Source organism: Podarcis tiliguerta (genome assembly GCF_965153285.1).
Source record: "Podarcis tiliguerta genome assembly, chromosome: 9".
Lineage (NCBI taxonomy): Eukaryota > Metazoa > Chordata > Lepidosauria > Squamata > Lacertidae > Podarcis > Podarcis tiliguerta.
In genome coordinates, this window is record NC_139542.1 from 39,099,239 (window position 1) to 39,115,928 (window position 16,690).

Consider the following 16,690-nt stretch of genomic DNA (forward strand, 5'->3'; position numbering starts at 1 on the left):
AGCGCAACACTTGCGTTGTAATTGACACCTTTTAAGAACACTGGTTAATTTTTGAACACAGGCAGAACGTGCGGCACTCATAAAGGAACTTACTGCCCTTCGTCAGAAGAGAGACCAATTAAAGGCAGAAATAGATAAATACAAAGAATGTGATCCGGATATTGTTGAAGAAATCCGTAAGTTGTGTCTAGAGTTATTTTAGCACACTGTGTAGTAACTGAAATTTTGGAACATATCAGGTGTGTCGTCTGAAACCTCAGTCATTAGCAAAACTTTTAAATAACTCAGTTAGCTTGTCAATGGCAGGGAAACTAATGTCTAGATAAGGGGTGGGTAACCTTTCTCAGCCCAAGTTCTGCATTGCGGGTTGGCCACCGCCACTGCCAGCACATGCTCACTTGCACATGTGCACACATGCTCACCAGGCAGGCAGATGCACATGCACACTCAGCAGAGCAGGGGGGTTGTTTAGGAAATAAGTGTGATATTGGTGGCTGCCTATCAGCACTCCTTCCTGTTTTCTCTTCTAAGACCTAACAATGGCACCACACCAGGGTGAGAAGTGGTGATTTTCAAAGGGTAAGAAGTGCCTTGTTTAAAGAAGTTGGCAGGCCACTAAAAATGGCTCACCACAAGTAATCTAGATCAGTAGCTTACATGTAGTTGGGTGATAAATATTGTAGACATAGTATGAGTGGACTGTGACATGGGAAGGGAAGGGAAAGCGCTATAGAAATCTTATTTTCAAGATTATGTCCTGCTGGATCAAACCAAAAGTTCATTTGGTTCAGCATCTTGTTTCCCACATTGACGAGCCAGATTCTTCTAAGAAACTCACAATCAGGGTATGAAGACAATGTCCCTCTCCTACTGTTGCTCCCCAGCAGCTGATATTCAGTGGCACGCAGCATGTTGTCCTAGCATTCCATGCATTTTGTTTAATCCCCTTGAAAGCTATCTAAGCTAGTGGTCATTGCCACGTCCTGTGGCAATGAGTGCCATAAACTGCTTATGGGCTGTGTGAAGAAGTACCGTATTTTCGCCCCATAAGACGCACCTGGCCATAAGACGCACCTAGTTTTCAGAGGGGGAATGCAAGGGAAAAAATATTATTTAAAGGGAGCGCTGAGCAGAGCCTGTATTCATCCCAGGCTCTGCTCAGCGCTCCTTTCACGAGCCGCGTGGAGCTTGTGTGTAGCACTTGCAGGCTTTTCCCCGAGGAGGTAGAAGGGCTGCCCATCACTGACGGGCTGCGCTTCTCCCTCCTCGGGGAAAAGCCTCCAAGAGATGCACACACACTCTGTGCGGCTCTTTAAAAGGAGCGCAGCTCTTGGGGGCTTTTCTGGGAGGTGGTGAAAGGGACAGAGCTGCATGCAGCGATCCCTCTTGCTGTCCTGGCTTATGGGATGGCCGCGTGCAGCCTCCTGGGCAGCGGGATGAAGGCTTCCCCAAGAGCCGCGCTCCCTTTAAAGAGCACGCGGAGTGTGTGTGCGGCTCTTTGGGGGCTTTTCCCCAAGGAGGGAGAAGGGCTACCCTTCTCCCGCCTTGGGGAAAAGCCCCCAAGAGCTGCACACACGCTCCACACAGTTCTTTAAAGGGAGCGCCGAGCAGAGCCTCCCGCCTGCATTCACTCCATAAGATGCACACACATTTCCCCTTACTTTTTAGGAGGGGGAAGTGCGTCTTATAGAGCGAAAAATACAGTACTTTGCTTTTTTTCCCTCCTGAGACTGTTGCTGATCAATTTAATGGATGTCCACAAATGGTAGTATCATGAATGAGAGTGACAAAATTCTCTCTTGCCACTTACTCAGTTCCTTGAATAATTTTATAACCTTATATAATACATTTCTGCTGGGTTGTCGCTTGAAAAAAACAATCTGCTCCTTAGGGTTGGGAGGAACCCCTTGAACAGATATAGGGGTTATGTGTAGCCAAAGTATCTGCTGGTAGACCTACTTAATTGATCCTTTCCTGTTTAGTAGAAAGGGTAGACCCTTTCCTGTTAGTCAATCGCTGCCAGTTCAGACTCTGTGAGTGTGTACATACATTTTGAACTTTTTGCTTGAATATGTGTGTGAACCAATATGGTTAGTAGAAGAGTAGATTTGGATTAAAAAAACAAGATATTTCATCTCTTAAACTTGTTGGGTAGTCCTAGGGAAGTCACTTTCTTTCAGCCTAACCTGTCTTACAGGCTAGTGGTACAGATAAAAATGTTGCTTTCAGTTCTTTGGTAGGAGAGGAGACAAATAATAGTTACTGAATAGGAAAGCACAAGATTCAGTGTTTGTTCATCCATCTCAGAAAAGAATTTGCTCTTTGGCACATTCCCTAGTTGCCATATTTTGTTAGAGTTTTGTTTTTTGTTTTTTCCACAACTGTTGCCTTTCTTTACTTCTGCCCACCCCTATTTTGCCTTTGCTTGTTTAGATTAGTAGCCCAAACATTTCCCCTTCCCCCCCCCCGTGGACCACATGAAAATTGCTGAGGGTCTTAGCGAACCATATAACAATTTTTCTGCCTGCTGTAGCAATTGTAATTCCACAGAATTCAAGTGAAATACAATATAAGAACTAAAAGAAGCAATAGAAATACAATTAGAAATCAATATGAATATTCAGGGCAATGTATGTGCCGTCTCCCATCTTCAACATCCACAGGTGTGCTGTGGACCACCTGAATGAAGCTTGTGGCCTACAGTTTGGGAAACCCTGGTCTGGAGGTTTAAATTTCCTCATAGCAGGAAGGTGGTAATGGTTATACACAGATGCTTCTGTATTTGAATAAACAAATGGGGCCCAGCAACAACTTGTTGCGGGGGAGGGGCGGGCTTCAAAGTTCTCCCTTATCAGAAAGAAAGGCAGCTGGTGTTCCTGAATGGGAACACCTGGAAGACCTTGAAAATACAGATCAGGTTGGCTGTCAGGTGATAGAATCTGCATCTTCAAAGTAGTCCGGTTGCTCAGAGCAGGAAAGCCACACCATTTGAAGAGCGATAGTTATCTGCATTCTCTTTCTGCCCCCACCCTGCAGATTACTCATAAACACTTTCACACCCTTCGCTTTGTTTTTTCCAAAAGCTGTTTTTAAAAATACATTATTATTATTTTTTACTTTTGCAAACCTCTCGATTCTCATGAGGATGCTGATGCCTCCCTGTTGCATGTTGGTGCTGCTGTTTTGGCTACATAAGTATCGAGGTTCGAAAACGAATGTCGGAAATGGAGGGAATGCTGATAACACACATCCTTCCTGCCAGCATGGTATGATACAGACAAAATACCCATGGTGTGGTCTTCTGGACAGACACAAAGTCCATGAGTTGACCATTTAAAATGTACCTCCTGCATTGATCCAGCATGTGAGTAAATGACCTGCCCTTTCGAGTGAGGGCTGCTTCCGCTTCTGCAGTGCAATAAAGCTTTTTGTGCAATGCAAATTTTGGAGGATCTCTGTTGCGACTGTTTCTTAGTTAAATCCTTGAACAAATGTCATTGTGCACATTAATTATGCATTTCCTTTGACCCAACATCTGTAGAGGCCTTCTGTAAAGCTAAGGAAGTGCATAAAACAATGTCGCATCTGCCTTTACACTTAAGAACAGTGCATATTAAAGACTACTGTGCTAGCTGTGCCTTTGTGGGGCTGCATTGTTAAAGCATTAGATCTTTGTGAACTGTTTTTTAAATTTTTTAAAAAAGAAATCTGTCAAGTCCCATCAATGCAGGCTTCCCATGTCCCTTATGGAAAGGTCAGACTGTCAAATCTCATCAGTACATAAGTACTGTCTCTCCAAAAAGTGTCTGATAGGGTTTGTCAGGACTATGTAACAAAAGACTTCTGTCAACTCCACACAAATACATTGTCTACAACCATACGCTAGGCTTAGTTGTACTGCCCACACACTATTGACCTATTTGGGGTTTCTTTCTCGCTCTTGAAATAAAAGAGCTTTTTGCTCATAACTCAGCTCCACAGTCAGCACTAGAAGATGGGCTGAAAATCTGCTGTTTGTAGTTTGAGCCTCTCCCCCACCACAGCAGTTCCCAGTCGTCTTCACATAGCCGCCTCTCAGATTTTTCTGTTGTGTGGACAGCAGAATAACTGGACAGAGAGCATAAGTTGGCTTTGCCTCTTGGTCATCCTAAAAATGGAAGAGGGCTGGAAGAAAGGTCTTTCCTGGTCTTGTCAGGAATGATGGGGGTTGGAGTCCAACAACATCTGGAGGGCCACAGGTTCCTCATCCCTGATCTAGCCGTTGCATGTTTTATGACCGCACTTGGTACAGTCATACCTCAAGTTGAATGCGCTTCGAGTTGAACGTGTTTGAGTTGCGCTCTGCGGCAACCCGGAAGTAACGGAGCACATTACTTCCAGGTTTTGTCGCTCGCGCATGCACAGACGCTCAAAATGACGTCATGCGTATGTGTGGTAGCGGCAAAACGCGGCCCGCGCACAATCAGACGTGCCGTGGTGTCTTGCGTTCCATACGGGATGCGAACAGGGCTCCGGAACGGATCCCATTCACATCCCGAGGTACCACTGTATTGTCAAAGAATTTAGCATCCTAACAACAGTGCTTTTTATTTTTAAAGGTTCCTATTTCCTGTGTAAAGATAAAGTTATGTGCATGTTTAGTGACATGTTAGCAGTCAGAGTAGGTCTTTTCAGTTTGTTGTTTTCATGCTATTGTAAGGTAAAGGTAAAGGAACCCCTGACCCTTAGGTCCAGTCGCTGATGACTCTGGGGTTGCGGCGCTCATCTCGCTTTATTGGCCAAGGGAGCCAGTGTACAGCTTCCAGGTCATGTGTCCAGCATGACTAAGCTGCTTCTGATGAACCAGAGCAGCACACAGAAATGCCGTTTACCTTCCCGCCAGAGCGGTACCTATTTATCTACTTGCACTTTGTGCTTTCGAACTGCTAGGTTGGCAGGAGCTGGGACTGAGCAACGGGAGCTCACCCCGTAGCGGGGAATCAAACCGCCGACCTTCTGATTGGCAGGCCCTAGGCTCTGTGGTTTAACTCACAGCGCCACCCGCATCTCTCATGCTATTGTAGAATGATGCAAAACATATTTGCATATATTGGCATGGTCTTCATATTTCCTTTTCCTGTAACTGAATTTGACCCTGATGCAGAATTTAGTCTTTTCTTTTCTTTCTTAATTTTAACATAGCTTTGATATTTAAGAAACTTGGTGCTTCACCCAGCTACCAAAAGGATAGAGTTAACATCACATTTGAGTAATATAAGATGTATGTAGCATAATATATAACAGAAACAAAGTGCCGGCACTTAAGACCCCAGATTAGAAAATGCTGTACTGCGGTAATTATCTGAATGTGTGCAAACTGCAGATTGGCATAGAAAGTTGATTCCTTCTTAAGCAGAGTATGTCACAAGCGTGTGTGGAGTCATGAAAGAGCTCTCTCCAAAAGCAGAGATGTAGTAGTACAGCTATTATCACATGTTCTTTTGTATTGTCACATGTTATTTGGGAGTGGTAGCCAGTGCTAGCTCTACTCCAAGTTGGACCTGTTTAAGTTGATGTATATGACTAATTTAGGTTCAATAATTTCAGTGGATCTGAAGAACGCTGTCAAGGAAACTCATTTTACATCTTTATTTTTTATTTTTATTTATTACTGTAAATAGGACATCAAAGTAGTTTACACAAAAAGCCACATACTGAAATCGTCAATAAAAGACAAATGTATTCTTAAAAAATCAGAATATAATTTAATACCAGCTCTTAAGCTAAAAACAATTAAAACACATGCTAACTTCTACTTGTCTGCATAGGTTTGTCTACACAATTTTTTTTTAGTAGACACCAAAAAGTGTGCAGCCAAGGTGCCTGTCTGATGTCAATATGCAAAGTTTTCCAAAGTGTAGGTGCTGCCAAGCTAAAAAGAGAGAAAATCTTCCAAGTGTGGAACAAGTATTATGTGGACTTGTAACAATGCCAGTTCCTCAGATTGAAGCAGTCAAGTGGGCATATATTGAGTGAATGTATAAGTAACAGAAAGTGAAAAATGCTCTGCTCTAGAATTGCTGTAGTAATTTCTCTGTTTCAGAAGTTAGCGATGGCCTGTAGAGTAGGTTATGTTTCTCATGATTTGTGGAACATTCTTTGCTTTTTATTGTAATCACCTCACTATTTAAGTGCAAAGCATGATTCAGTAGAACTGTACAGCTGCAATTTTAGAGCTTCCACCCTGATTTCAAATGGTGCTGGAATACAGTCATTCCAGCCTTTGCAAGTGTTGCTGAAGTAATTGCTCAGGAATATCAGAGTAAAAATGTGAGTTACTATGTGCTATTTTAACAGTAACTAATTTGAAAGTCTCCTAGGAGATTGGACCATTGCTGGCTAAAAGAAATCCATAAATCCTGCTTGCTGGTAGATATTTGAAACCTGATAGCCTACACTGAGCCGAGCCACTTCTTGTTTTGTAAATTTAGATACTCTTTCTATCTGAACATACTTGATGCTTTTTTCAGGGTCAAGAACTTGAGGTTCCTGTTTTCTAAAAGGTTTCATTTTACATCTTGTCAAGTTGCCTTAAAAGATGAAAGGGCCAGTATTGTTTGCAGATACTTATTGCTGAAAATTCAAATGATGCTTGCTGTTAGTAGGACTATGCAAAAACCCAGGCTGCCAAATCCTCAATGCGGGGTAATAAGGTTACTGAGGATTAAGAGTCCTATCATTGTTTATAACCATTGATTATTGAACTTTCCCCAATATTTTCTTCTGATCTTTTATATCAACTCTACAAATAGTTTGAGACATTATCTTACTCCAAGGTATCCAGTTCTTAGATCTTGCGAAATGCTTACTGCTTTGCTCACAGCAATTATCCCACTCCAATCCCAGAATTTACATCCCTTAAGTTTGCAAAAGGCCATTTACAAGCAACTTCCCATTAAGCTCCACCAAATGATGTGAACCTGGAAATGCCCTGTACAGAAGTACTCTCAGTTTCTAATGCAGGGATGACTGACCTGTGGCTCTTTAAATGTTATTTATTGGATTCCAGCTCCCATCAGCTCCAGCCAGCATGGTTAAGTATGGTGGGAGGTGTTATCGAACAGATTTTGGGGGACTACAGGTTCCCCATTCCTGCTCTCTTGAGTTCTGCTACTCCATCCTGTCCACATTTGCAGGCAGTGATTCCATCTGTCCCTTAGACAATCTTTTCTTTGAGTCAAGACTTTTCTCTGAAGTTGCAGGTGTGCCTTGGAGTAGTACAGATAATGTTTTGCTGGCAGTGTTAGTAGTAATGTAGTAGCAATGTTCTATCTATCTATCTATCTATCATCTATCTATCATCTATCTATCATCTATCTATCTATCTATCTATCTATCTATCTATCTATACCCTGCCCATCTGGCTGGGTTTCCCCAGCCACTCTGGGCGGCTCCCAACAGAATATAAAAAATATGAGAAAAGATCAAACGTTAAAAACTTCCCTAAACAGGGCTGCTTTCTGATGACTTATAGAAGTCAGATAGTTGTTTATTTCCTTGGCATCTGATGGGAGGGCGTTCTACAAGGCGGGCGCCACTACTGAGAAGGCTCTGTGCCTGGTTTGTGGCTTATGGCTGGGTTGGGAAACTTGTGGCCCTCAAGATGTTGTTGGACCACAACTGCCCTTCAGTTAGTGCAAGCATGTCCAAAGTCGAAAGCTCAACAACTTCAATCCTAAAAGAAGCTCGCTTCATCAAATGTTCACTTCATCAAATCTAAAAAGTTTGGGCACCCCTGAGTTAGTGGGTGATAGGAGTTCTAATCCAGCAACATTTGGAGGACCAAAGCTTAGCCACATCTGGCTTACAGACAAGACCAGGATGGAGCTTAAGGCCAATGAAAAGCTGCTGTTGGCAATGAAAAATGTTCTTCCAGGCATAGGGAGAAAAGTGATGCATATAAGACAATGGTGTGTATGTAGGGGAGAGAATTATGGGAGCTTATGTAAAATATAGGGAGTGAAGACTACAAAGAAATGTCACTGTTTTGGCAGCAGCATGTGAAAAGGTTTGATACTTCCCATGTCTCCAAACTTGTAAGATAGCAACTAGGTAAACATAGTTAAAACTCCAGTGGCTCTTAGAACCTTATTTAGACTAGAGAGTCATGAAATCATTTAATATTTTTTCCTATTAAAGCACAGTTTGGGGTGCACCCAAAACCTCCGTGTGAAATACTTGGGGTAAAGTATTGTCTTTTAGATGCTGCATGTCCCTAAAGACAGTTGCAGTGCATAATTATACTCTTTGTCGGATTCAGTTGTGGACCCACACTGTACCACCTTCTTATCTAATAATCACTTCTTATCTAATAATAATAATTGAAAATAAAGGCTTACTGGGAGACTTTTTAATGTTTTGCAGCATCATTAAAAAGTAAGCTTATTTTATGCCCTCTCTGAAAACTTAAAACAAGTGTTGGTAAAAAGAAAAAGTTGATTTAAAGAAAATGTTTGGGAACAAAACCAATGTTTAGAAACTGTTGCTTTCAACCTGCTGAAACAGTATTTCCTTATGCTCTTTATATTGGGCTTATTTTATTTATTTATTTAAAAAAATTAAAATAAAAAATGTAGAAAGTTAATCTAAACTTCCTATTTCTATGTCACAGAAAACACAAAAGGTCAGAGGCCCATTTTCATTGTGTTTTTTTTAAGAAATAAAAAATGCAAATACCTTGTGAACCGGGCTGAGAACAGTACTTAGACTCAAATAATGTACACTAGCCTTCCTCTTGTGTTTGACGGCAGCTCATTTTGCAAGTTGAGTAAGTCTTGCCTACAGTACAAACATCGTAACAATGAAACATGTTATGTTTCTTTATTTTCTCAGCGTCCCTAGAGACAAGCTGTAGGCTGTGCATTGACCACTGCCAATAAATAATATAGGCAAGCACTGGCAAGACAGAGGGGTGTGTGTGGGTGTGAGAAACATGACAGCTCTTTCAGGCGTTCAGTATGGGAATCTGAGTCTGCGTCTGTATACTCTCCAGAGGGGAAAAGCTGAAAGAGAGTTGTTTGCTATGTATACAGTTCCGCACCACCATCCCGCTTCACAGTGTTTGTGAACTGATCTTAAGACTATTTTCAAAGGATTATTTGGGTACATGTTTAAGCTACTGTTTTATACATTCCTTGGAGTGCTTGCCTTACTTCCATAAGTTATCTGTTTGCACAAGCAGGCTAGTGTGTATAAACCTCAGTCTAGGAAGCATGTTCTTCCGTTATGAAAGTTGCAGTGCTTGATGTTGATAGCGACTGGTTCCCATATAATGCTGGTCACTTGAATAAATTGCCCTCATGAGTGAGGAAGGTGATTGAAAAGAACATGTGAAGTGGCCCATGAGCAAGGTCACTCCAATCACTTAAAAAGAAAGAAAGAGAAATTTCGCCAGGAGGTGAAAGAATCTCTAATTTGTCCATGTTTTCTTTTTGTGTGAATGTGTGGTGAGAGAGAGAGTGAAAAACCACGTGGATTATTTCCTTTTTTAAACCGTATAATTTTCTTTGGCTGTATCAAGAGAGATGATGATGCAGACATTTCTAATGATGCACCACAAAAGTCATGATTCTGGAATAGGATGTGTTGAGGGCCACAAATATGTGGTCCTAAAAGCAAGTTGAGCAAGCAGGTGGGGATGTGGTCAACAGAACTGCAAGAGGGATGTGAACACTTAGATCCCAATCTTATTGAGCCCAATTTTTCCCAGCCTGTGTGCAGAGCCGTTTCTGGTGCATGATAGCAGATTGCAGTTCCAAAGTTGCTACGTGACATTTTTTAGCATACTTGTAGAAACCACATATTTAACATGCTGATTCAGTTTGATATAGTTATGTTAATCTTATTTGAAGGTTTGGTGGAATAAGAAGTTCAAAAGTAAAACATTTTCAAGCTGTTGCAAAATAAGAATTGTGTTGTGTGTTCACAGAACCACTTTAAAATGCCATTTTAACCCCTTAAGGCTGTTGCATTACATGAGTAGAAATTGCTGGTATTGATTTCCTGTTGTTTCTTGTTTTTTTTTTCCTTCCAGGTCAAGCAAATAAAGTGGCTAAGGAAGCAGCCAACAGATGGACTGGTGTGTCTGCATTTGCATTCCTTAGCAACATCCCTGTCCCTTCCTTGAGGAAAAATAAACTCAAGAGAAGAAGCAATCATTCATAAAACTTGCAATTTGTTAGCTCTTGCCAGAGCTGCTATACAATTCATAAAATATTATTTAACTGGTAGTGTTTGCCATTGCTCAGGAAAATACTGCACATGAATGCTACTTCTCATGAATGCATCATTATAAATTTATTTCCTGTGTTCTTAACATCTGGAGTCATTGTCACATGTCGTTATCATTTTTGTTCAGTTTCAAATCACTGTATACGTTAAGCAAACCCAGTCTGCAAATAACGTGCGCAGTAGGAGAATTTGTTCTTTGCATTTCATTTCTGCACAGCCTATAACGGGGGGCTTTCTTTCTCTGCAAACTAGCAAACTTTCAGCTAGTAAAAAACTGGTGCAGGTGAGCCTGGAGGACACAATTGTGCCTTTTAAATTTGATTCCACAGCATATCTTAGATTACAGCAAGATCTTCTTATTCGTTATCATCAGATATCCACGTTTATGGGGATCAACGGTACCATATAAATGTAATTTTGCACTTCACAACTGCTTCACATGACACCTTGTTATCGGGTCTAAAGCAACTGATATTTGTCTAGGATTCAGCTGCATCACTTCTTCTCCCTGATAAAGTCTAGTAGAAAATAAAACATGCACATTCCACTCACTAAATTGATCTATTGAACACGCATCACAGAAGTTGCAAAATATAACTAAATATGATGGATTGCCTTATCCCACATAAAGTTCTCTTTTATGGTTATCTTCCAAATTCTTCACCAGTCTCAAACCTCCAGCTGCCCCCTGCCCCTAGCCCCCACCATCAGAAGTTAGGCAGGTGGCTCTTGGAGAATGGCAATTCCATTTTTTGGAATGTCCTTGCCAGGAAAGCTTAGCAGGCATCAACTCTTTGTTTATTTTCATAGACCTTTTAAAACCACCTTCAGAGCAGCAATGCTGAAGGGCAGGATAAAAATAACAAATCTCCTTTTTTGTTTGTTTTTTGTTGAGCTGCTCTGTTACTCCTCTTTAAATGTTTGCAAGCAATGCTGTTTTAAGAACTGGATATGTGTTGACTACTAATGTGCCCTGGTCCCCTTCCTTGTGATTTTCCAGTTCTGTTGCAAGATCTGATACCAGTTACCACTTGACAACTCCTGTTGTGGAGAGTTTCCTCCCATCAGATGTCCTGTTGGAGGTTTGAGACAGGTGAAGAATCTCTGTGGGTAACATACAGACAAGTTCATGGTAACCAGTGTTAAGTGTTGCAACAGAAAGGCAGAAAAATCACTTTGAGGAAGACCTTGGAATGGAATGGTAATGAAACTGGCCCTGCTGTTTCACACTGGCAGTGGGTCTTCTTTTAAACAATAAAACAGAAATCCCTGATGATTGAAATTATGGAATGGAACTCTCCATTCTAAAAACTTTATTTCTTGAAAACAAAAACCATCTTATTTAATGTTTTCCCCCCACCCCTATTTTGTCCACAGATAATATCTTTGCAGCAAAATCTTGGGCCAAACGGAAGTTTGCATTTGAAGAGAGCAAAATTGACAAAACATTTGGCATTCCTGAAGACTTTGACTACATCAATTAGAAAGGTTTAGTAAGAATGGCAAGTAATTTAATATTGTTCAAGAGATTTTGTTTTCATTCTGAAGTTTCTTTTTCTTTTACCATTATTTGTATTTTGGTTAATAAAATCTGAAAATACATTGAAAATATATTTTTGCTTTCACTCTGTGACCCAGTAATTTTATCTCATAGAATCATAGAATTGCAGACTTGGAAGGGACTCCAAGGGTCAACTAGTCCAACCTCCTGCAATGCAAAATGAGAGCTAATTATAATCAAGTCTATTATTAAGGTAGATGCTATAATGTCCATTTTGTTAGCTGCATTATGTCAGAAAGTGTTGCGGCCTAGGCCAAAAACGTGGGTGAAAGAGAGAAACTGGAAACCGTGTTTTATGCTGTAAATAAATAAGGCGGTGAAATAAATTACTTCTGTAATTAAAAGTTTGGGGGGAAGATATGAATGAACAGCTATATTCATTTCATGCAGTCCTCTAGATATGCACAAAGAATAGGCAATGCAGTTAATCTCTTGATGGTTTAGTCAGTTTTCCTAAGCTATGGTTTAGGATCACTGTGCAATTTTGAAAAACCAGGTAGACCCAAATAAAAGGCATAATAGGGCTGTACATGATCCTGAAGATATTGTTAAAATTTGGGGTGGGGGAACCAGACCCCCTATAATCTCTATATTCAGTGAAGTGTTAGAATTTGAGCAAACTCATAAATTCATGAATTCAGCTGTGTTGTTGAAGAAACAAAAGGCTTAAAAAGGCCTTTGATAATGGTAAGTCATCAGGAAAACATCAGACTCTGCCCTTTTTGCTAAGGGCTTGAGAAAGAGCTTCCCAGGGTGACTGAGTGGGGGACGATGCTGGAAGCAGAAGGGGAGTTGTTGTTTTCTCCCAAGTGCTGCTGGGAAGAAGGAGGAGGAAGTGGGGAGAAATCCATGGAGGCTGAAGGGCATGAGCCATGCTGGATGGCTGAAGCAGGAATCACATTTCACTGACAATAGTGTGAAATAGCACAAGTGCTGGAAATTATCCTCACACCCACCATGACTGCAGTTTCAGTCATTGTAATATTGTGTTACTCGTTGAGGGCCTTTCTACAAGACTTGAAATAAACAGTTGTTACACAGCTATGGTATCTCCCTCAAGTTCCTGCTTCTCATTCGTTCATTCATTCACAATCCCACGGCAAACAGCACCACATGCACTGAAGTCACCTGGCAGCTGCCTTTACCTGCACCTCATCTGAATCAGCCCCCCTGCATTTCTCCCATTTGATGATACTTTGCTGCCAAAGCTGGCTGGGTTTCACATGCTAGATCTGTGGAAAGTGGTTCTGGTTGGACGTGTGCATACACAGCTCCCAGGCATCCACCTGTGGACAGAGTGCTGATGTGTACGCACATTTCCCAGTATTGCCCCTCTTTGCAGCCCTAGTATATGAACCCAGTGGACTTTATGGTGGCAACAACAGGGCAAAATGTAGAGTGGACTGAATGAATGGGGGAAGTCTACCACCACAAGGCAATCAGCCATTAAGGTTCTCTCTCGTTAAAAAAAATTACAGTATTTTTTCTTAATACACCTATCTTTGCATGCCAACGTTTTAGCTATTATTGAGAAAATGGCATCTAATCCTGAAAACCCTCAACAAGTCTCATCTCTCCCATTGACCATCTGCTGTGGCCTTGGACCAGTCAAATGTCTTTCAGCTTTAATCACCCAACTGTAACTTATCTGGCTCTGTGATTGTGAAAAATAAACAGTTCAGATTCTTGATTTGCAATGTGCTTTGTGAAATGATAAATACTAGTAATATATGTGCTTCCTTAAGAGCAAGGAGATGAAAGACATCCAAAACGTAAACCAAAACATAGTACAATATTAACTCCACTGAAACCTTAATAATGCAGTAATTCAAAATATGCGTTCTGACCACAAAAACAAAACCATTTTTTTCCTGGAAGCTATTTATTTTTTGTATTCTTTCCCACAACTTAATGTTAACAATATGTTCTGTGCTTTTCAAAAAATCTAACTAGTCACCTGATTTTGATGCAGATGCTAACCCTACCCTGGCAGTTACAAGGAAACTTGTTATCAATTTCATATCTTGCTTGAAAACATAAAATTATAAAACCCAGCAAAATGGTCAAAGGGTCAAAGCTAGATGCGTCTTTAATTACATTAATCATATCTAACCAAAACACCATAACTCTACTGCAGCCTCACCACTTATGAAAATAATCTGTAGAACAATACAGTTTTTAAGCTTGATACAAACACAGACCATAATCCTCCAGTTGGAGCCAGGCTAAAGGTACTATAAAATTCTGTGCAACAGAACTGTAGAAAGGCTGGTAAAGAATATATATGTTTCCTCTGTTGTGGCTTGGTTGCAGTATCTTCAGTTTTTATCTTACTCATAGGCTTTTTCCTGTTTGACTCTTGCAACTACAAATGTAGGGGGAGGGGAACTAGAGTATCTCCATAATAAGCCCTCCTGCTAAAATTTCATTGTACAATCCTGCTTAACTATATTTTAAAAACGAGAGAGAGAAAAAATAGAAAAGTGAAAGCAGCCCTAAACATGAAAGTCTACATGTCTTACTCAAGTCCTTTGGACAACTTCTAAAGCTATAACTTGATTTCTTGTGTTTTCAAGGTCCTGTTAATTGTTCAGGTGTGGAGTTTTTTTACAAGCAGTTTATTTAACTCTTTTCATAGTTATTTTTCTTTGAGTTATGCACTGTCTTGTTCTTTTGTCAATTTCATATGAATAAGTTGAACAGCTGCAGCAAAATTATCCTCAAGTCCGTTCGTTAAATAACAAAAGTGTAACTTAAGGTGTAACCGCATAAGTGTCAAATTGATATTTACCTAAAGTTTGAATTTGAAAAGTAAACTAAGATGCATAGAACATGATGTATCCAAAATGATATGATCTGTTCTTGTGCAGGGGGGGGGGGCGGGGTGTGAAGTTTGCAGGGCTATTTGGGAGATATTTCATTGGTGCTCTGATATTTTTTTAATCCAAATATTAGTGCTTTTGCATCCCTAAATCAAGTCCTTGCACTGTTGTGGAATATTTAGGGAAGTTTTAAATGTTTGATCTTTTATTGTATTTTTAGTATTTTGTTGGAAGCTTCCCAAAGTGGCTGGGGAAACCCAGCCAGATGGGCGGGGTATAGATATTATTATTATTATTATTATTATTATTATTATTATTATTATATCACTGGGGAATCATTTCGCTTGTCAAAAAGTTCATACACAAAAATATATATTCACCTGTTCTATGTTGCGATAATGTTGATTCCACATGCAGGTTTTTCAGTAAATTTAAAATATTTTTTTAAACTGGTGACTGTCGTTCATGATGATCCACTGACAATATTTACAACTGAATCCCATGTCCTGTGAACAGTATGTAGAAGCATAGTTATACTTCCAAATGGCTGCTATAAGTACCTATCTAGGGTAAGCGCATATAGTTCACTACTAGTTGGTCATGCTAGGAAAGGAAGTATGGGTATTAAGATGAACTTGTAAAATCCACTTTTTCAGCTTCTTCGTGACAAAAACCAACAGGAAATATAAATGAGTGCCAGATGTGAGAAAAATGCAGCTTTCAGCTGCCCTCTGTTTGGAGCTCTCAGATGTTTTGCCTTTTTGCTGCTTGTTTAACATCTGGTGGTGATGGTTGGCTACAGATGGCCATGTACCAAATTATAACTTGACATGCGGTAAGCTGTTTGTCAGCCGTATCTTGCCAAAGGGATGGTGAGAAATCTACTGCATTTCCAGATATCTGCAGAAAATGAGAAATAGTGAATTTCTGCTGGATTACCCAATGATTATAAAATTGCCAATTGGTAAATTATTGCCTGAATTCACACCATTTCTTATGTACCTTCTTGGATAGATACTCTGTTTAATTATAATTTGAAGGATTAACTCCATGACCAGATTTAGGAACAGTTACCTGTTCAGGGACGCGAGTGGCGCTGTGGGTTAAAGCCTCAGCGCCTAGGGCTTGCCAATCGAAAGGTCGGCGGTTCGAATCCCCATGGCAGGGTGCGCTCCCGTTGTTCGGTCCCAGCGCCTGCCAACCTAGCAGTTCGAAAGCACTCTCGGGTGCAAGTAGATAAATAGGGACCGCTTACTAGCAGGAAGGTAAACGGCGTTTCCGTGTGCGGCTCTGGCTCGCCAGAGCAGCGATGTCACGCTGGCCACGTGACCAGGAAGTGTCTTCGGACAGCGCTGGCCCTCGGCCTCTTGAGTGAGATGGGCGCACAACCCTAGAGTCTGTCAAGACTGGCCCGTACGGGCAGGGGTACCTTTACCTTTACCTGTTCACTTAACTGCTGGAACAAAGAACTCAGCCAGTTTATCTTCTCATGCAAAGCTGGCAGACTAACTCATGAGACCAGTGTTCCCTTAATGTTCTGTTTGTTACTCTTGGGGCGGGGGGAGATTCTTATATTGGTGTCCATTCAAGAAACTCTGTACATGCGTTAGTGGTTGTGATCAGATCCAGGCTTGTCAATTTGTCATCTTACAGGACAGAGATAAATCATGCATGCAGATTGTGCTTCAGTGTGATGAAATTGGGGGGGGGGGGGATTAAGATAGTCAAAAGATAGTCAAATAAAGTACAGATACCAAATTTGCTCCTTGTCTGGGATGCCATCATTGGTCAAGGGCCATATCTGGATACCTTTCCCTGGCACTGCAAAGTGTTAAGGATCATAAATGTAAAAGGTAAAGGACTCCTGGACAGTTAAGTCCAGTCAAAGGTGACTATGGGGTTGCGGTGCTTATCTCTCTTTCAGGCCAAGGGAGCCGGCGTTTGCCCACAGACAGCTTTCCGGGTCATGTGGCCAGCATGACTAAACCACTTCTGGTGCAACGGAACATTGTGACGCACAGAAATACCATTTACCTTC

The 16,690-nt window shown here is 40.9% G+C and overlaps 1 protein-coding gene across 2 annotated transcripts in view; it reads left to right on the forward strand.

Moving 5' to 3' along the window:
• The window catches only part of MND1 (meiotic nuclear divisions 1), a 33,383-nt gene extending 19,863 nt beyond the window's left edge, over positions 1-13,520 (forward strand). Inside the window, exons 6-9 of one of the 2 annotated variants that reach the window (XM_083456746.1) lie at positions 62-176; positions 10,073-10,117; positions 11,647-11,771; positions 13,352-13,520. In XM_083456746.1, the coding sequence (XP_083312872.1) occupies positions 62-176; positions 10,073-10,117; positions 11,647-11,753 (267 nt within the window). In that variant the 3' untranslated portion in view covers positions 11,754-11,771; positions 13,352-13,520. Of the gene's footprint in view, positions 1-61; positions 177-10,072; positions 10,118-11,646; positions 11,881-13,351 lie in introns of those variants that run through there. The other variant, XM_083456745.1, reaches the window with a different exon arrangement.
• Positions 13,521-16,690: the final 3,170 nt, after the last annotated feature.